Here is a 22,407-nt window from a genome sequence, read left to right as displayed (position 1 = left end):
AATTACAGTGCTAATTTGTTTTTTTAAAAAAAACCTATTAGAATTAACTTTTATTTTTTTAATTTTTTTTTCTTTGTTAAATATTTAAATTTAGAGTATATTTACGTGGTTTAAAGATATTCATCAGGGGTTACTTTGATTTTTACTTTTTTACTATTGTTTTGTGTTTTTTTTTTACGTTAAAAAAACATGTAAATCAGCAATGACATGACATGTTTTTCAAGTAGTTTATTCACACGTTTTATGCGAAATATATTTTTTTAAAGATGATCCATTTTTTCATCTTTCATGGCTGCATGACATGACAGCAATGACATTGATCACAGACCCATTTTTGTGGGCATTCCCTTACAGAATGCCGTGCAATGTTGCCCATAACGTTTTAAACTCTTCATTTAATCATAGATAGATGCTAATTAATGCATGCATCCAAGGATATGGATTTTCTAGTGGTTTTTGTAAGAAATAATGTTTGTTTGCCAACATTAAAACCAAGGTTTTAATTAACAGCAACTAATACAAACTGGACCTTCAAATAGCTGACAATTATTCGGAAGGAAGAACAGCTCTAAGATTCGATGCTCCCTAAGCCATGAAGAAAGGGAAGCTAGATTCCTATAACAGGAAAATGAAACTTCCCTGATGCATTCGTGATGACATTTTCAATCAAATTTGTTCGAGTACCAATAGACACCTTTGCTCTTCGGCTTACCTTCGTCTTGCTGAACATAAATACACTCCTTGCCCTCTCTCCACATTGCCTTGTAGAATGGAGTTCCGTCGAATTGGTAGTATTCTCCCAAAATTGGTTTTATTGCCTTGGTAGCCTCCATGGCGTGATAGTGTGGCATCGTTGAGAACAAATGGTGAGCTACATGAGTGTCTGTTATGTTATGGAAAACCTTGTTCAAGATTCCATAATCTCTATCAACAGTTGCTAGAGCTCCTCTCAACCAGTCCCACTCCGAAGAATCATAATGTGGCAAAGCGACGTGAGTGTGCTGCAAATATGTGATCAGAACAAGAAACGCATTCACCACAAGTAATGGTCCTCCATAGACACAAAGAACCCAAGCAAGCCCCTTTGCGACTGCAAGGCGGTAGAGCCCATAAGTGACAGCAAGAACACCAGCATCGGAAATATATATCTCCGCACGCTCACGATCATTGAAGATAGGGCCATATGGATCGTAGTGGCAGGCAAACCTGTCATAAGGCCTGCCTGAAACATTGCATGCTAGGTAAAGAGGCCAGCCGAGAGTAAGCGTGATGGTAATAGTGAGAAAACGACCTGGTGGGTTGTTGAGGTATTTGGAGAACCAGGAGATAGAAGATTTCTGTTTGGGGACAAAAACTTCATCCCTCTCCAAAGAGCCTGTGTTGGAATGATGGCGGCGATGACTGTGTTTCCATGAAAAATAAGGGACAAGGAGACCAGAGTGGAGGATAAGACCAACGATGTCATCGAGCCATTGATAGTCACTAAAGGCATGATGACCACACTCATGAGCCAAGACCCAAACGCCAGTTAGGACACATCCCTGGACAGCCCAATAAATCGGCCAGGCCACATAAGAGAGAGGGTACTGAGGAAGGAGGTGGAAGTAATTGGTAGCAACGTAATAAAAGAGAGAGGCAATGATCAGGTCATAAACAACGTATGAGAATGAGCGAAGAACAGAACGCCGGAAGCAATGCGGTGGAATGGCTTTCTTGAGCTGCCCGAGCGTGAATGGTGGCTTCGAGTCAGGAGCTCGCTTCAAGACATGAGATTCCACCTTCCCGGGGGAATAAGGAGGAGACATTCTGCCACCAGCACCCATTGTTTCACGACCTGAAAACAAAAATCCTATAAGTGTAAGTTTTTCCGCAGGTTTATAATAACTTCCGTAAACCCGGCAATCTATCAGAGTTGTATATATGGACAGCGAGTGGTATTAATTAACGTTGGACCAGTAAGCAGTGTACATCAACACCAACTTTCCTCCCAACAACTCGAGGGCTTCAAAGTAAACATGCAATTATTAAATTTGTGGAAAATATGCATATATACATAGCACAAGCTTTTCCCACGTTTAAGATTAACAGTTCTTTCAATGCAAGCAAAGAAAAATAAAACGTAATGGGATAAAGAAAGTAATTGCCTTGTATTTATCCAGGTTTTGCTCAGTTTTGAGCGCAATCACTTGTTAATTAGATATTAGAAGAGAACTCCTTCCGTAAGCATGAAATTATCAATGCAAGCACGTAGATAATTGGGTGTTAATAACGTAATTGACCCGGAAAAGAATTGATTAATATTCAATTAATCATAAAGTAGTAAGCTCCATGTGAACTATGGTAAATTAATTAAGATCAAATAGAAAAAGGAGGCTAGAATTCTGAATAATCAGTATATTATGAATGCTTAGTCTTAACCTAAATACAAATAAAGTATATATAGGTCAAACTGAAAGTACTATTCTACCCTTAATAAATAAGATTACATAAATATTATTTAACATCTCCCCTCAAACTCACGATGCGGCAGCTACAATCATCGAGAATTTGCCAACCAAAAAACAAAAACGAGAGATGGAATGCGCCTTATTAAAGAAATCTGCAATCTGCAAGGAAGAAGGAACAAAAGGCAAAGCAATGGTGCCATGTTTGAGATGATGACGAGTAAGATGACAATCGATCTCAATGTGCTTAGTGCGCTCATGAAAGACCGAGTTATGAGCAATCTGAATAGAACTCTGGTTTTCACAATACATAGGAGTAGGATGAGAAAAGGAAATTCCCATATCAGCAAGTAACCAACGTAACCAAACAATCTCCTTGGTAGTAGATGTCATGGCACGATATTCTGCTTCGGTGGATGATTGAGAAACAATAGATTGTTTCTTGCTCTTCCAAGAAATAAGAGAATCACCTAAAAAGATACAGAACTCGGTAACAGACTTGCGATCTGTGGGATTACTACCATGATCAGCATCAGAGTATGCACGCAACTCCAAGGAAGAGGTGGATGAAAGTAAAAGACTCTGAAAAACTGTACCCCGAAGATATCGCAAAATACGAAGAACAACTGCCCAGTGAACAGTAGTAGGAGAAGCAACAAACTGACTAACAATATGAATAGCATATGCAATATCTGGACGAGTAATGGTGAGATATACCAAACTCCCAACAATAGTGCGGTATAAAGTAGGATCTGTCAAAGGTAAACCATCAGAAAAAGAGTACCTTGCGTTAACCTCAATAGGAGTATCTACAGTTTTGTTATCAGTAAGTCTAGCCCGCTCAAGAATATCTGCAACATATTTCGACTGAGAAAGAAGGTAACCTCTAGGTGAGTATGCTACCTCAATACCCAGGAAATATCGAAGATAACCCAAATCCTTCATTTCAAATCGTCTAGCCAACTCTGTCTTCAAAACTGAAATACCATCAATATCATTACCAGTAATAATCATGTCATCAACATATAAAGACAGAATGATACGACCTGCATCAGTGCACTTAATAAAAAGAGCAGAATCATGACTGCTACAAACAAAGCCAAGAGACGAGATCACAATAGAGAATTTCTCAAACCAAGCACGAGGTGCTTGTTTGAGACCATATAATGCTTTTTTAAGCTTATAAACATATCCGGAGTCATGTGAAATACCAGGAAGGGGTGCCATATAAACTTCTTCTTGAAGATCTCCATTCAAGAATGCATTTTTAACATCAAGCTGAGAAATATGCCACTGACGAACCGAAGCTGCGGCAATAAAAGTGCGAATAGTAGTCATTTTTGCAACCGGGGCAAATGTCTCCTCAAAGTCCATACCATATTGTTGAGAGTATCCTTTTGCAACCAGCCTAGCTTTGTATCGCTCAATAGACCCATCAGAATTAGTCTTGATCTTATACACCCAACGACAACCAACAACACTCTTACCAGGAGGTAGAGGAACCAGATCCCAAGTATCTGTCTTATGCAAAGCAGAAAGTTCCTCATCCATAGCTTGCTGCCAAAGCGGATCAAGAATTGCCTCTTTATAGGAAGAGGGCTCAAAGAGACAATGAATAGAAGCTAAAAAAGAAAGTAAATGATGAAGAATAACAAGAATAAGCAAAATCTGGTAGTTTTATGGACTTACGAATGTGGATGGACTGACGTGGAGGTGGATCCACAATCTCAGATGAAGCTTGAGGGGCTGTAGATGAGAATGGAGCTTCAGGCGTGCCAGAGAGTAAAGTACCAGTACCTGCAGAGTTATGAGTACAAATTGATCGAACATAGGAAGAGGTATCATTACCAGAATCCTCAGAAAAAGGATCTATATGAATAAGATCAGATTTTGTCAGGCTATGAGTAGTGGATGGAATAGAAAAGAAAGGTATATGCTCAAGGAAGACAACATGACGAGACACATAAAGTTTCTGAGTTATTGGATCAAAACAACGATACCCCTTTTTACCTTCACCATAACCCAGAAAGACACAAATAGCGGATTGAGAGGATAGCTCACTGCGTTCTACATGAGGACGAAGAACGAAACAAGTACAACCAAAGACTCTAAATGAGGAATAATCAGGGACATACCCATATAACTTTTCAAAAGGAGATAGACCCAAACTATGAGAAGATGGAATTGTATTAATCAAACTTACAGCAGTAAGAACAGCTTCTCCCCAAAACTCACTAGGAACAAAGGCAGACAACAAGAGAGAACGAGCAGTTTCAATAATGTGCCTATGTTTTCTTTCAGCTACACCATTTTGTTCAGGAGTATCTGTACATGAAGTTTGGTGGATGGTTCCATCTAAGGCAAGCATTTGACAAAATTTATTAGAGGTGTATTCCCCACCCAAATCACATCTAAAGCATTTGATCACAGTAGAATGTTGAGTTTTGATAAGAGCTCGAAAAGCTGCGTATATCTCAAAGAATTCAGAACGATGTTTCATTAAATAAACCCAACAATAACGAGTATGATCATTAATAAAAGAGACATAATATCAAGACCCTCCTTTTATGGAAACAGGTGAAGGTCCCCATACATCAGAATGAATCAAATCAAATGGTGAAGATGAAACAGAAATACTTCGATTAAAAGGTAAAGCAGAAAATTTTGCCAGTTTACATCCACTACAATCAGAAATGTCACAAGTTTTCAAATTTCCTAAAGCTCTTGTGGATGCCAAAAATCTCAAATGAGAAGATGAAACATGACCTAGACGGGAATGCCATAAATAAAAACTAGAAGATGAAAGACTCAAACGAAAAGAAGACAAATTAGCAGTAGTAGCAGCAGCAACTAGCACTTTTAACTCATCCAAAATATATAGTCCATTCTCCCTACGGCCCGTCCCAATCAGCTTCTGAGACTGCAGATCCTGTACACAACAAAAAGAACCAGAAAACATGACTAAATAATCACCAGAATCACATATTTGACCAACAGTCGCAAGATTCAATTTGAGTTTTGGAATAAGATAAACATTAGGGAGAGACAAGTAAGGCGTGACAACAGAACTAACTCCTGCTAAGGGCATGGGAGTGCCATCAGCAGTCATAACAGGAATGGAGGACAAAGGGGACACTGAGGTAAAAGATGAGGAATCTGGAGACATATGATGGGAAGCACCAGAATCCAAGACCCATTTAGAGTGTGACATACCTGAGGAATTATGAGGCAACTGACTTATGGAAGAAACGGACATTGCTTGTGGCTGTAAGGAGAGAAACTTCTGAAATTGCTCAGCCAAAGTATTAGGATCGGTAATAGAGCCTGGGGAAGCTACTGTTGTAGTATTGTGGTGTGGTGGTTTATAACCCTGAGGTGGTCGATGAGCATTAGATTGTGACTGACTGCTAGACTTCCAAGCTTGATTCTGCTGTCTCAACTTAGAACACTGAGCCTTCCAATGACCTTCTGCTTACAGAAACTGCACTCATCAAAGCCAACCCTTGTGTAAGGCTTGTTCTGATGATTAGAGAATGGCTTAGAAGGTACTGCTAGTACAGAAGGATTTGAAGCAGAAAGAATTCCCTTTTCAGAATAAGAGTGAAGACGTATTTCTTCAGCCAATAACTCACTGACAATAGATTCAACAGAAGGCAGTGGAGTACGATGCAGAATTGAACCTCTAAGTCCTTCGAAGTCACTGCGAAGCGCTGTTAAAAACTGTACCAATCGTTGCTGCTCTCTACGCTCAATATAGGCACCACATGCCTTTAATTCTGCTGATTCTGTAAGAGCCAATTGATCCTAAAGATCTGTCATAGCAGAATAAAACTCTTGAATACTCATATTCATCTGATGAAGAGCTCGTATGTCATTCTCTAATTGATACTGTTTTGCAAAATTTGATTGCGTGAATAACCTTTGCAGATGATCCCAAACCTCTTTTGTTGTCTCATACTTCGCCAACTGCGTACCTATCGAATGCTCAACAGAATTGTTGATCCAAGTAATGATCTTTGCATTATTTGCTTCCCATGTATCTATCAAAACAGCATCCCCCTCCTCAATATTCTTAGGTACTATATAAGTTCCACTAACATACCCCCACATCTTCTTACCCTTAAGAAAAGTTCGCATTACATAGCTCCAATACGAATAGTTCTTCCCATCCAACCTCACACTCACAGACTGAAGCGAATCATCTCTTTCAGTAGCCATAATTAACAATCACAGAGAACCAGAATGCAAAAGCAGCGGAAAACAAAATACCAAATTGCAGAAACTAAACAGAGATTGCAGAAACTAAACAAATATCTTCTCAAAATTATACGATTACTCCAAAACACAAAACCAATTTGCAGAAACTGAATGCAAATACCAAATTGCAAAAGCTGAAGGGTAGATGAAATACCAAAATAATTGCAGAAACTGACGAAATATCAAATTTTGCAGAAGCGGAAGACAAAATCTTACTCACCGCAGAGTTGGATCCGCGAACTTGTGCTTGGGATTAAGCCTCGTTTCATAAAACCAGCTCTGATACCATGTTAAATTAATTAAGCTCAAATAGAGAAATGAGGTTAGAATTCTGAATAATCAGTATATTATGAATGTTTAGTCTTAACCTAAATACAAATAAAGTATATATAGGTCAAACTGAAAGTAATATTATACTCTTAATAAATAAGATTACATAAATATTATTTAACAAACTACTCCACGTGGCTTATTATCCTTGTGGCCACCCAGTCGTGTTAAAGCTTGGTGAGACGACCAGACATGTTCAAATTCATGTTTGAGAAGCCTGCTAGCATGGGACCAGAGAAATTACATTGGTAACCATACCATGCCCATAATTTACCCTAGTGGCGCAGATCAACAACTGCCCACCATCCATTATTGCAAGATATTTGTTGTCTAAATTATTAATTTATGCTGGAGATTAAAAAAAAAGGTGATATTTTTTTTCTTTTTTTTTTATTATCATAAGAAAACAACACTAGACCACTATAGGAGCGCTAGCTGCCACTACCGGTCATATCTAGTGGAACATGAAGTCCCTTGGCAGAGCACAGTTTCGTTTCTTTTCTTTTTCCCCGTGCGGTGGGGTAACAGAGCAGTGAGATGGAGGTTTTTGCAGAGGTCATGACAAATGAAGAAAGGAGTAGATGCCTAGTAATTTCTCCCCTGCTCTCGGGCTTTCCTATTTTTCTTTAAAGACAAATGATCCCCATAACAGCAAGAAACTAACACTGAAGATATTCCCCGTGGGGTGGAGCAACAAAGCAGTGAGAGGGAGGTTTTGTAGAATTGTAGGGGTCATGACAGCGGCAGAAAGGAGTCTGTGCCTTGTAATTTCTCCCCTCCTCTGCTTGTCGGGCCTTCCCATCTTTCTTTAAGGACAAGTGAACCCCATAACAACAAGAAACTGACACGGAAGATATTCCAAATTCATAAATTCTGGAGAAACAAAACGAGGCAGTCATGTCACACCATTCACAAACCTTACAGCATGCACCATGCACCATGCACCATCCCCACAAATTTGAGAACACAGAGATCGAGAAACCGTCTAGCATTGTAGTCTATGTTTGATTGGCGGAAGAACTTTTATTCTTTTAAGATATGTTTAATTATACCGGAACCGTAAGACTCAGCTCTCGCGATAGTGTAAGAATCTCACTCACCTAAAATCACTGACAGACGAAGACATCATGGGTCATGGAACCCTGACCCAGAAATTGACGCCCTGGTTACCCATGTGGGCCTAGTACTCGGGTCCTAACAGATCAGCAACAACTAGCGTCTATTCATTATCTTCCAAATCTAATCGTTCAGAAATCTCCGAGGGTAATCAGTCACGATCAGCCACAGATACCATGAATGTACTGGTTTGGCAATCTAGCCTAACTGGTTTGGCAATCTAGCCTAACTAGCCGTTATAATTAGTGCTTTCCCCACGAATTATTACAGTATTTTTTTTTATTTTTTATTTTTTTTCTAACTTTTCCTCTCTTTTTTTTTTTTTTTTCAAAATTTCTTTCTTTTTTTTTTTGCCACCTTTGCTTTTTTTTTATTTAATTTTTTTTAAAAAATTATCTTTATTGATTTTAATTTTTCAATATTAAGCTGGTTAAAAATTATATTTCATAATTTTTTTTCTTTAAAATAATATAGATTGTTACAGTATTTTCCCACATAGTTTTTCTATTTTAGTTTTTTTTATTTTTTCAAAACTATGTTTGTTGATTTTTTTTATATTGAGTTGATTGAGAATTTAGTTTTATAATTTTTTTCTTTTAAACATTGTTGATTGCTACAGTGTTTCTTCGCATGATTTTTTTTATTTTTTTATGATTTTCTTTGAAATTATTTTTTTTTATTTTATTTTTTAATATTGCGCTGGTTAAAAAATACAGTTACAATATATGAGGAAAGTACTATAACTTTCCTCACAAATTACTGTGGATTGCTATAGTATTTTTTCTCATATGATTTTTTTCTACTTTGTTATGTTTTTCTCTAAAATTTTCTTTGTTAATTTTATTTTTTAAATATTAAGCTAGTTAAGAATTGCAATTACAAGTGAACACAAGTTTTTCCTCACAAAACACTATGAATTGATACAGTTTTTCCTCACATGATTTTTTTCCAGTTTCTTTTGTGTTTTCTATTTTTATAATATTTGTTTCAAAAATTATTTTCATCGATTTTATTTTTTTAATATTGAGTTGGTTAGAATTTAACTTTGTAATAAAACTTAATCATATTGGGAAAGCATTGTAGCTTTCCTCACAAAACATTGTTGAAAATTACAATTACAAGTCATTACAAATAATGTTAAATCACGTGAGGAAGCATTGTAGCTTTCATCACAAAACACTATAAATTGCTACAGTGTTTCCAACATGATTTTTTTTGTGTTTTTTTAATATATTTTTTCTAAAATTGTATCTGTAGATTTGATTTTTTTAATATTAAGCTAATTAAGAATTTAGTTTTATATTTTTTTTCTTTAAAACACTATGAATTATTGCAGTGTTTTCCCGTATGATTTTTTTATTATTTTTTCCAAAATTATCTTTGTCCATTTTTTTTAATATTAAGTTGGTTAAAAATTATAATTACAAAAAAGTTAAATCATATGGGAAAGTTGTAATTTTTCTCACAAAACACTATGGATTGCTACAGTATTTCTCTAAATGGTTTTTTATTTTATTTTATTGGGAAAAACACTATAGTTTTCCTTACAAAACATTGTCAATTGCTACAATGTTTTTCCTCATGGGTTTTTTCCCTTCCAAAATTATCTTTGCTGGTTTTTTTTAAAAAAATTAAGCTGGTAAAGAATTTAGCTTTGTAATTTTTTTATTTTTTTATTAACAGAAAAGTTAAATCATGTAGCGAAAGCACTGTATCTTTTCTCCCAAAACACTGTGGATTGCTACAAATCATTTTGTTCATTCTCTAAGTTTTGATCATCAACACAACTTTTTTTTCCGTCATAAAATATTGATTCCACCATACATTTAGTTTATATTACTTATCTAGTGCTGGTTCACAATTATAACCCTATTAAATATATTTGTTTTATAAGCCCGCAGCAGCGCGCGGGCATACATCTCGTTATTAAGCTAAAATTCATGAGGATTTTGCCTGAAAAAAACTGTGGATTGTTATAGTAAATTACTATTTACCTACATACGTTCCACTGTAAATAATAATGGTAATTCCCGGTGTTTTTTTTTTAATTTTTTTTATAATTTGTTTTTCAAATTTGTTTTCGTTGATTTCATCTTTTTGTTTCCTTTTATTTTATTTTCTATAAGGTTAACATGGTTTATGAGTTTGTTAGGGTAAACCGGGATGCCTTGGTTTACGAGTTTGGTGGGGTGTTTTTTTATTAAACTTGATTTTTTTATCATCCATTTTTTTCTTATATAGTTAAAAAAAATAGTTTTGGAAAAAACTTTGTTATTAAACTTTTTAAAGTTCATGTACTATTCACAGGTTTGACTCGTTGACTTGGCTCATGAGTCTGACAAGTTTAGCTTTTTAAAATTATTTTTTTTTCATCCTTAAATATCAGGTTAATTGGGAATTCAGTTTCATAATTAGTTTCATTTCATCTTTTATGAGATTATCGCAATCTAAAAACAATTTTGATATTGGGTTGGTGTTTGATTCTGCGGTCATTTATTATTGTTATCATATAGTTAAAAAAACAGTTTTTTAAAATACAAATTATAATTCTAGAAAAATTTATAACTTAATTCATAGATTTGGCATACAAGCTCGGCTTACATGATTCACGGGTTTTACGAGTTTATTCGTAGGAAATAGACTGCATTATTGATTTATGTTTGTTTTCTAGGGATAATTGTCTCAAATTAGTGTTTATTTTTAGGTTTGTGCTAAATTTTATGAGTGTTTATTTTTATCATATAATTAAATAGAAAAAGCTTATAAAAAAAGTTATTAAACCCAATAAAATTCATGACCCGGGACGTGGGGGAAAAGATGTCGATTCAATCTATCATTTTCTCCATATTTAAAAAAAAAATGATCATATTGAAATCTTTTAAAAAGTTAACTCATGTTTTTATTAATCATCAAGTTGTATTTAGACTAATAAAATTGTTTCATTTAAATTATGTTAATTTTTATATAATTTAATTAAAATTTTAAGTTAGAAAAGAAATTCATTCTAGAGATTTTGGTTAGGTTTAATAACATTATAAAAAAAAATTGGGGAGGGTGAGGTTTGGAGAGATGGGAGCAGCTGCAGAACGTTTTCAAATAACAGCGAGAACGGGCTCACTCTGCCACAAATGTGGAGCCTATTTTTACACTTGGTCCATAGCCAATGCAAAAGACAGTCCAAGCCTAATCCTTGATCAGATCAGCCTTGGCCCAAAGGTTTCCACTTTCATACATGGGTGGCTGCCTTCCTGCCTGGATTGCTTTTATGGATAATTCTCATGCTATTATCCTCTAAATATATGATGGTTTTTTTTTTTTTATTTATCAATCGGATTTCAAAAGGGTTTTTTTTTTTTTGAATCCTTTGATAGGAGTCCCCAATCTCATCAATTCTGACCGGAGAGAGCCCATACATTGAATCAAAATGATGGCGACGCCAACCCACCATCTTTTCTACTTGTATAAATTGGGCAGTTAGGATAGAAATTTAAAAAATAAATGAATTAATACAACAGTGAAAAAATTTGGTGAAATAACAGATTTTTAACTGTAATATTTATTAAATATTTAAGATTCTAAACCGTGAAAATTAAAAACCGCGGGCATCCATAAAGCTGCATTCTTGCCGCTATTGTTTTGCCACAAAGTTTGTCTGTTAAAGGAGGGAGTTTGCTGACAATGAAAGAGACCAGTTATTGTGGTTAGGCCAGTGTCGGTGGTGCTTTTAAAGAACTTAGTTTTGGTAGACTGAGAAACTATAGAACCAAAAAGAGCAGAGATGGCTTGTGAATACACACCATTTGAATCTTGAAAAGCTTGCTGTGCTCAGCCCTTGTAGACCGAGGTGCTGTAATCAGCGGCGGACTGAGAAAGACTAACGAAGAGAAAGGGGGAGAGAAAGAGGAAGCAGAAAAAGGGTTTTGAGGCACGCGAACTGGATAGGTATATTGATTATTGAGAAGCTAGAAATTTACTCATTTGAAATGTGTCGTGTTAGTGATATTTAGTTAATATTTTGCTTTTCAAGCGCGATAAGATAATATTATTTCTTCAAAAAAAATCTTAAAAGGAGAGTTATTCTACTAAATTTGTTTAATTACAGTGCTAATTTGTTTTTTTAAAAAAAACCTATTAGAATTAACTTTTATTTTTTTAATTTTTTTTTCTTTGTTAAATATTTAAATTTAGAGTATATTTACGTGGTTTAAAGATATTCATCAGGGGTTACTTTGATTTTTACTTTTTTACTATTGTTTTGTGTTTTTTTTTTACGTTAAAAAAACATGTAAATCAGCAATGACATGACATGTTTTTCAAGTAGTTTATTCACACGTTTTATGCGAAATATATTTTTTTAAAGATGATCCATTTTTTCATCTTTCATGGCTGCATGACATGACAGCAATGACATTGATCACAGACCCATTTTTGTGGGCATTCCCTTACAGAATGCCGTGCAATGTTGCCCATAACGTTTTAAACTCTTCATTTAATCATAGATAGATGCTAATTAATGCATGCATCCAAGGATATGGATTTTCTAGTGGTTTTTGTAAGAAATAATGTTTGTTTGCCAACATTAAAACCAAGGTTTTAATTAACAGCAACTAATACAAACTGGACCTTCAAATAGCTGACAATTATTCGGAAGGAAGAACAGCTCTAAGATTCGATGCTCCCTAAGCCATGAAGAAAGGGAAGCTAGATTCCTATAACAGGAAAATGAAACTTCCCTGATGCATTCGTGATGACATTTTCAATCAAATTTGTTCGAGTACCAATAGACACCTTTGCTCTTCGGCTTACCTTCGTCTTGCTGAACATAAATACACTCCTTGCCCTCTCTCCACATTGCCTTGTAGAATGGAGTTCCGTCGAATTGGTAGTATTCTCCCAAAATTGGTTTTATTGCCTTGGTAGCCTCCATGGCGTGATAGTGTGGCATCGTTGAGAACAAATGGTGAGCTACATGAGTGTCTGTTATGTTATGGAAAACCTTGTTCAAGATTCCATAATCTCTATCAACAGTTGCTAGAGCTCCTCTCAACCAGTCCCACTCCGAAGAATCATAATGTGGCAAAGCGACGTGAGTGTGCTGCAAATATGTGATCAGAACAAGAAACGCATTCACCACAAGTAATGGTCCTCCATAGACACAAAGAACCCAAGCAAGCCCCTTTGCGACTGCAAGGCGGTAGAGCCCATAAGTGACAGCAAGAACACCAGCATCGGAAATATATATCTCCGCACGCTCACGATCATTGAAGATAGGGCCATATGGATCGTAGTGGCAGGCAAACCTGTCATAAGGCCTGCCTGAAACATTGCATGCTAGGTAAAGAGGCCAGCCGAGAGTAAGCGTGATGGTAATAGTGAGAAAACGACCTGGTGGGTTGTTGAGGTATTTGGAGAACCAGGAGATAGAAGATTTCTGTTTGGGGACAAAAACTTCATCCCTCTCCAAAGAGCCCGTGTTGGAATGATGGCGGCGATGGCTGTGTTTCCATGAAAAATAAGGGACAAGGAGACAAGAGTGGAGGATAAGACCAACGATGTCATCGAGCCATTGATAGTCACTAAAGGCATGATGACCACACTCATGAGCCAAGACCCAAACGCCAGTTAGGACACATCCCTGGACAGCACAATAAATCGGCCAGGCCACATAAGAGAGAGGGTGAGGAAGGAGGTGGAAGTAATTGGTAGCAACGTAATAAAAGAGAGAGGCAATGATCAGGTCATAAACAACGTATGAGAATGAGCGAAGAACAGAACGCCGGAAGCAATGCGGTGGAATGGCTTTCTTGAGCTGCCCGAGCGTGAATGGTGGCTTCGAGTCAGGAGCTCGCTTCAAGACATGAGATTCCACCTTCCCCGGGGAATAAGGAGGAGACATTCTGCCACCAGCACCCATTGTTTCACGACCTGAAAACAAAAATCCTGTAAGTGTAAGTTTTTCCGCAGGTTTATAATAACTTCCGTAAACCCGGCAATCTATCAGAGTTGTATATATGGACAGCGAGTGGTATTAATTAACGTTGGACCAGTAAGCAGTGTACATCAACACCCAACTTTCCTCCCAACAACTCGAGGGCTTCAAAGTAAACATGCAATTATTAAATTTGTGGAAAATATGCACATATACATAGCACAAGCTTTTCCCCCGTTTAAAATTAACAGTTCTTTCAATGCAAGCAAAGAAAAATAAAACGTAATGGGATAAAGAAAGTAATTGCCTTGTATTTATCCAGGTTTTGCTCAGTTTTGAGCGCAATCACTTGTTAATTAGATATTAGAAGACAACTCCTTCCGTAAGCATGGAATTATCAATGCAAGCAAGTAGATAATTGGGTGTTAAGAACGTAATTGACCCGGAGAAGAACTGATTAATCTTCGATTACGCGTAAAGTACTAAACTCCATGTGAACTACTCAACGTGGCTTATTATCCTTGTGGCCACCCAGTCGTGTTGAAGATTGGTGAGACGACCAGACAAGTTCAAATTAATGTTTGAGAAGTCTGCTAGCCTTGGGCCAGAGAAATTACTTTGGTAACCATACCATGCCCATAATTTACCCTATTGGCGCAGATCAATAACTGCCCACCATCCATTATTGCAAGATATTTGTTGTCTAAATTATTAATTTATGCTGGAGATAAATAAATAAATAAAAGAGTGATATTTGTCTTTTTTTTATTATCATAAGAAAAAAGTGAAGAAAAAAAGTGATATTATCCTTATAACACAGACATCCAGGATTCGCCAAGCACACTAGAACACTAGAACACTAAAGGAGCGCTAGCTGCCAATATGAGGTCCCCTGGCATAGCACAGTTTCTTTTCTTTTTCCCCGTGGGGTGGGGTAACAGAGCAGTGAGATGGAGGTTTTTGCAGGGGTCATGACAAATGAAGAAAGGAGTAAATGCCTAGTAATTTCTCTCCTCCTCTCGGACTTTCCTATTTTTCTTTAAAGACAAATGATCCCCATAACAGCAAGAAACTAAGACGGAAGATATTCCCCGTGGGGTGGAGCAACAAAGCATTGAGAGGGAGGTTTTGTAGAATTGTAGGGGTCATGACAGCGGCAGAAAGGAGTCTGTGCCTTGTAATTTCTCCCCTCCTCTGCTTGTCGGGCCTTCCCATTTTTCTTTAAGGACAAGTGAACCCCATAACAACAAGAAACTGACACGGAAGATATTCCAAATTCATAAATTCTGGAGAAACAAAACGAGGCAGTCATGTCACACCATTCACAAACCTTACAGCATGCACCATGCACCATCCCCACAAATTTGAGAACACAGAGATCGAGAAACCGTCTAGCATTGTAGTATCTGTTTGATTAGCAGAAGAACTTTTATTCTTTTAAGATATGTTTTTTTATGCCGGAACCGTAAGACTCAGCTCTCGCGCTAGTAAATTACTATTTACCTACAAACAGATACTACACAAATTCGTGGGGACTTTGCCTGAAAAAAACGGTGGATTGTTTTAGTAAATTACTATTTACCTACAAACTGCACTGTAAATAACAATGGTAATTCCGGTGTTTTGTTTTTTCTTTTTGTTTTTAAATTTTAGTTATAATTTTTATTTTAAAATTTTTTTTATTGATTTTATCTTTTAATATTGCGATAATTAAGAATTTAACCTCATAATTTATTTATTTTTATTTTATCTTTTATAAGGCAACATGGTTTGCGGGTTTGTCAGGATAAGTTGGGTTGCCTTGGTTTACGAGTTTGATGGGGTGTTTTTTTATTAAACTTGATTTTTTTATCGTCCATTTTTTTCTCATATGGTTAAAAAAAATAGTTTTGAAAAAAAATTATGTTATTAAACTTTATAAAGTCCATGTACCTATTCACAGGTTTAACTGGTTGACTTGACTCATGAGTCTGACAAGTTTAACTTTTTTAAATTAGTTTTTTTTCCATCCTTAAATATCGGATTAATTGAAAATTTAATTTTATAATTGGTTTCATTTCGTCTTTTATGAAATTATAGTAATCTAAAAAATATTTTAGTATTGGGTTAGTGTTTGATTTTGCAGTCAATTATTATTGTTATCATATAGTTAAATAAAAAATATTTTTTAAAAAACAAATTATAATTCTAGTGAAATCTATAACTTAGTTTATAGGTTTAGCATAAAAGCTCGGTTTACATGATTTACAGGTTTGATGAGTTTATTCGCAGAAAATAGACTGCATTATTGATTTATGTTTGTTTTCTATGGATAATTGTGTCAAACTAGTGTCTATTTTTTGGTTGGTGCTAAATTTTATAAGTAGCTATTTTTATCATATAATTAAATAGAAAAAGTTTATAAAAAAAGTTATTAAACCCAATAAAGTCCATAGCCTGGATTGCAGGGGAGCGATGTCGATTCAATCTGTCATTGTTTCAATATTTTAAAAGAAAATTATTATCTTGAATTTTTTTTTAAAGTTAACTCATGTTTTTATCAATCATCAAGTTATATTTAGACTTATGAAATCGTTCGATTTAAGTCGTGCTAGCTTTCATATGGTTTAATTAAAAACTTGAGTTAGATAAAAAAAAATTGAGTCGAGAGGTTTCAAATTTAACTCACTTGATCATGTTTAATAACACTGTTAAAAAATTCTATGTGCTCTTAATATTTTTTTAAGAAATTAGTTCAACCTGCAGCAGAGTGTGGGGCAATATACTAGTTAATGTTAGGGTGTTTGAGAATGTGGTAGCTGTTGCTTTTCAAAATATTTTCGTTTGAAAATTTATCAAAATAATATATATTTTTATTTTAAAAAATATAATTTTAACACAGGAGATCAAAACAATCTAAGAATATTAAAAAAATAATTAATTTTTCTTTTAAAAATACATATAAAATATTGCAATAAACGGGTTATAGTATATTAGTTTGGCAATCTAGCCCAGCACTTCCCTTGAATCGATTTTGAGAATTTTTTTGTAAATAAGAAACGCCTGTCAAAGTGCCCAGGTCAAAAATTGTTGCTCCATCTTCCTCGAATCCAACATCAATTTAGCATGTTTTTTATATTATAGTATTATTTATTTTTTAAAATATATTTTTTAAAAATTATTGTCAAAATAAACATATCAAAATAATTTTAAAATATATAAAAAATTAAATTAAATTTTGACTCTGTAATCCAAAACGGACATTTAAACTTGTAAAAACAGAATTCAAATTCCACAAGCAGCCAGTAAGATGGAGAAAATATATGGGCGTCAAAAAATGTGGTCAAAGAAATGCACGAAAACAGCTAGAAGCCTATAACTACAGTCGAAAGCTAAGGCTGAAAGTCAGGCCCCTTTTGCCTGCCACTCAAGAGTCAAGAGCCACCACCCTCTACTATATAAAAAATAAAAAATAAAAAAAAAATCACCAGCGCCGTTTCGATTCTTTAGTCACTTGGGTCTACCAAGATTTTCGATATTATATTATAGAAACCAAATCAAGAACAGCATCCAAATTCAGCTAATCATCTTGGTTCAACGATTAATAAAGAATTAACAAAATCAGACAAGTACTAAAAAAAAAAAAAAGACGTTGAAATTATTCGATTTTTTTTAATATAATATTAAAGTTTGGTGTCGAAATGGTTTAGTTAATAAAACTAAATATAAGAGGGTGTAGAGTTATATTCGTGAAATAATCATCTCAATCTAATAGTTTAAGTTACTAGATAAATTTTTAAAATATAATTTATATTATTTTTGAAACTTATAAAAGATCACATTACCTTGTGCTTGATTTTTATCAAATAATGAGAATGGTGAGATTCAAACTCGTGACCGTTTGGTTATCAAGGCTCTGATACCAAGTCAAAGAGCCTTGATGACCAAGTGGTCACGAGTTCGAATCTCATCATCCTTATTATTTGATAAAAATCAAGCAAAATATAACATGAATATTTGCAAATTTCAAGTCCAAAAAAGTTTTATTTAAGGAGGTGTGTTAAAAAATAAATCAAATTTTAAAACTTCATCTAATAATTTAAAACTATGAAATTGAGATGGTTATTTAACAATATTTCACAAGAAAATAATTCTTCCACCGTAACTATATTTCATTAATTTGCTAAGTGCAGAGCTTGTTGAAAAAGACCCAGAAAAGCTGTCAAAAATTGCAAAACACCAAACCAGTTGCAATCAAAGAAAGAAAGCAACACGCTTGCTTACAGTTTGAGAAAAAAATAATACCTGACCATGCTTGCAGATCTACACCGCCAAATAATAATAATAATAATTAAAAAAAAAAAAACACTTGATTACAAAACAAGCATCCATGCCAACCAATCTAAATATAATAACGAAAATATCAGAGAGATGTATAGAAGAAATATATGTAGTTGACTGGACATGCATTAAAATCTAACAGCAAAAAACAAGATGTCACTTGAACAGAGTCATTGGATTCTTAGAGATTATCAGTAAACATGATGCCAGTGTTAGATCAGCTACGTTTTCTTTTATTAAGAGAAGAAAAATGAACATATCCCAAGATTTTTTAAGAAAATTGTTATTAATCTTGAACAAATCTATCATCTTTGGTACCTGGATCTAACTAAAATATATAAGACCCTGGAGAAGAAGAGCAGAAAACAGACATTGTTTAACATAGCCCACGAGAGGATCAAACACAAAGCGCAAGTTCATGATTGATTGAACCAGCAAGAACAGAGAGAGCTAAAAAACGATCAAACGAAAAAGAAAATGTAATAAATACCTGATAAAAAGAGAAAGGGAGTGGTTCTCCTTCTGTCAAAGCCCCTCTCTCTCTCTCTCTCTCTCTCTCTCTCTCTCTCTCCTCGCCTCAAAATCCTCTCTACAAATAGCCGACCCCTTGAGCGAAGAACGTTGAAGAGGAAGAGGTCAGTATTTAAGCAAAATGTCGACCGTTAACAAATATGGGCACCACATATATAAAGATCAACTTGTCGTTTATACATTTGCCTTTTTTTTTTTAATTTCGTCGGCCGATTCTTTAATGTTTTACGGGTAACCACAAATCAGTCCCTTGACTATTATGGAGATCACAATTCCATTCTCAAACAACAAATTACTGTGATTTTGACGTTTACATCAGTTTATCTAAAATATTCAAGTCTATTTGTTATTTTTTTTTAAAAAACAAAGTAATTAATGATTGGGTATCCATCATGCATCACATGTGTTTTTCAATAAAAAAATAACGATTATATAAGCTTCTAGTGACCTTGAGGTTTGTGGGATTCGAACTAGTGATCTCTAAGAAGCAAACATAAAGTCTGATCAATTAAGTTACATCCCTCAAGTTAAAAGGTTGTTTTTTTATATCTTATTTAATGTGGTATATTTTTTTTTATTAATATTAATGCAAGCAAAATCAAAATCACGTAAATGTGTGAAATTTACAAAAACCGTTACCTTTTCTTATCCCAATAAAATGTGGGTATTTGATTGCTAGGTTGATAATAATTGATAGAAATATTCGGTTTTTGTTGTATAAGGACCAAATTGACATCCCAATCATCATTAGGGGACTTGTTTAGAGTTCTGGTATGGTTCACGTGACGCCTTGTCAGTTGTTTTTGTATGGTTTCGGTGTTGCTAATGCGTATCCAGTCTCTATAAGATGCCGTGGCCTAAATCTTAGCCGTCCCTTTCAATAGCGCCGATGAAGAAATATTAGTTTGTTATATTGACGGAGTTGCCCCTGCTAGTTTGACTAATTTACAGTCCACCATGTAATCACGTGAGCTGATAAGTTGATGACCCGAGTGACATGTATAGTATCTCTCGGATTGTAGTAAAAGTTATGTTAAAAAATTATTTTTTTATATTAATATAATAAAATAATATTAAAATATTTTTTTAAAACAAATAATATTTTAACTACAATATAAAAAAGAAACATGAAAGAGATATTTTAAGTAGAGAGAGATGATTTTGCGTCATAATAGAAGGCTCCAACTCATTTGTTTTTATATGGTTATATCTGAGGATGTGTTGAAATATTATATGATTGCAAATCTTGTGTAAAATTCAATGTAAATTTCTAGCTTTAAAGTTTAATTTATAATTATTCTTAGGTCAAGGTTTATGTCTTGTATAATTAGTTGTTTTTTTTGTTTTGAAAATTTATTCTATTTTTCCTAGCTTTGATGGTTGTTATCGGGTATCTACAAAAAGATTCTCTTTGATGATTTTAGGGATTTTTTTATGATTAAGTCGGTAATTTTTTTAAAAAAAAATACAATAATATTATAGAAAAATATTCTGGAAATAAATATACAATAAAAAATACAGATTCCGAGCCTTTTGTTTAAAAGATTCATAATCTATTTATAACTTATGAGTCTTTTTATGAAAATGACGGAATAAAGTGTAATATTACACTAATAATATTTTTAAAAAAATCTATGTCATATATATTAATGTTGATGGAAAATATCCATAACATATTTATATTAATGTTAATGAAAAATATCTCTCACGTATGTATTAATAAGAGAAAATATCTCTGACACATGTATTAATGTAGATGAAAATATGATGGGTCTTTAAAGAATTTCTACATGTTATTTCTTACACAATATTAATATTGATTTGACACAAAAATGACCCTTATAAGATATTTTTACCTACCAAAAAATAGGGAGATGATAACCTTATATTCTCACGTCGAGTACTTGTTTCTAAAAAAAGACATGGCTAAGAAAAAATTAGGTTTGACAAGATATTAAATTACTTTGGACATATAGCTAAAAATTAAAAAAGGATAATATCTTTGTTTGACCTTGCCCTAGTCTTTGTTGGGTCATTTGCCTAACCCATAGGTTGGTCCATCGTTAAACTATGATACAAATATTATGGATAATTAAGAATATATAAAATTAATATATTAGTGTGTTTGTGGTAATACTTATATGTCAAGTGTTAAATAATATATGATATAAATTAGATAATTGATGTATTTTTTAAAAAATATAAGATAACTCAACTAACTATATATAATAACAAATCTCAAACGCTTCATAATTATAAATATACTATCATTAAATCAATAATATGTTTTAAAACAGAATTTATATTTTTTTAATCACATGCATTATTATTTTTTAAATGTGATTTTGGAAAGCAAGATTATTTGCCATATGTAAGATTCTTTACACTAAAAAATTAGGATGTAATATTGTGAGGTGTTACACTAAATTTAAAGTGATAATTTATATATTTTTTTATAAAAACAATTAAGATCAGTATGTATTATCTAGATGAAAAGACTCTTTACTCGACTCGTTTAACACATCACATTTAGTACATAAAAAACTCGACTCGAACCAACCCAACTCATGCCTAACCCAAACTCGAATTAAAAGCTGCTTACAATGTTTTTGAAATTGAGTTTGTATAGCCAGCACCTGCTTTTCTATGGTGATCAAATTATCCCATACGGTGATGAGTATGAAGTTTGACTTCTCGAAAAACACAAATTATGATCTTCACGATTTTAGTAGTTTTCCATGGAATGCATCATTCAATGACTGGCAAAACCTTCCCATAAATTCAAGATTAGCTTGAAAATTGAGACAGATGTCTTATATAACGTAACGTAAATGCACACACAAGATTTCATTCAAGAAAGCAATTGAATCCTCCGTAGAAACATGTCTTCCAGATATCAGAGAAATCGAGTTAATGAACTTGCAATAAAATGGCCAAAGGTTTTGTGTTTTTTTTTCCATGAATTTTGAAAGTGGTTGGAACATGTTGGAGAGCCAGTTCAGCAGGAGTAATATTATCAGAAAATTAACAAATATAAATAGCTACATCCATAAATTTTTACGGTTAGTATATTATATATTGAGAGAATTGCAGGGAAGAAATTTAAAAAAAAAACCAAACAATAAATTTTACAGAAAAATTAGAAAATTTGTCTATGTTTGGAAAATTAAAACCCGTGTTCGTTTGCATAAATGAGAAGTCCATTTTTCTAAACTTGGAAACTTGTAGCATGCTTTCAAGGGGTTGATCAGGGCGATAAGAAAAGGATCCATTGATAAAATCGAAGTTTTGATTTGAATTCTGCCACCTATTCTTTTGAAATTCAGCCCAGCCGTGTCGATATAGAATTCAGGGTTAAAATCAGATCAGGTTTAAAAAAAAATAAAAAAATATATAACTTGAATTGACTCAGATGATCTGGTAATACCTGGTCCAAAATTCAATTACAACTCATTGACTTTTATTTTTTTATTAAAACAA

The 22,407-nt window shown here is 34.0% G+C and overlaps 2 protein-coding genes across 2 annotated transcripts; both read right to left on the bottom strand.

Annotated features, from left to right (window-relative positions):
- Positions 1 to 453: 453 nt before the first annotated feature.
- Positions 454 to 19,014, bottom strand: LOC133677327 (delta(12)-fatty-acid desaturase FAD2-like). The gene is made up of 2 exons (XM_062099301.1): positions 18,887 to 19,014; positions 454 to 1,834 (listed from the first exon to the last, which is right to left on the bottom strand). Exon 2 carries the CDS (start codon positions 1,821 to 1,823, stop codon positions 663 to 665), a length of 1,161 nt encoding a protein of 386 aa, XP_061955285.1. The 5' UTR covers positions 1,824 to 1,834; positions 18,887 to 19,014; the 3' UTR covers positions 454 to 662.
- On the bottom strand, positions 12,695 to 19,019 carry LOC133677328 (delta(12)-fatty-acid desaturase FAD2). Its single transcript, XM_062099302.1, has 2 exons — positions 18,887 to 19,019; positions 12,695 to 14,072 (listed from the first exon to the last, which is right to left on the bottom strand). Exon 2 carries the CDS (start codon positions 14,059 to 14,061, stop codon positions 12,904 to 12,906), a length of 1,158 nt encoding a protein of 385 aa, XP_061955286.1. The 5' UTR covers positions 14,062 to 14,072; positions 18,887 to 19,019; the 3' UTR covers positions 12,695 to 12,903.
- Positions 19,020 to 22,407: the final 3,388 nt, after the last annotated feature.

This window comes from Populus nigra, chromosome 17, assembly GCF_951802175.1.
Source record: "Populus nigra chromosome 17, ddPopNigr1.1, whole genome shotgun sequence".
NCBI lineage: Eukaryota > Viridiplantae > Streptophyta > Magnoliopsida > Malpighiales > Salicaceae > Populus > Populus nigra.
Note: the sequence above shows the minus strand (reverse complement) of the source record. Positions and strands in the feature narration are given on the sequence as shown.

Coding starts and splice junctions, on each gene's coding strand:
- LOC133677327 (XM_062099301.1), bottom strand. CDS start 1,823: ATGGGTGCTGGTGGCAGAATGTCTCCTCCTTATTCCCCCGGGAAGGTG.
- LOC133677328 (XM_062099302.1), bottom strand. CDS start 14,061: ATGGGTGCTGGTGGCAGAATGTCTCCTCCTTATTCCCCGGGGAAGGTG.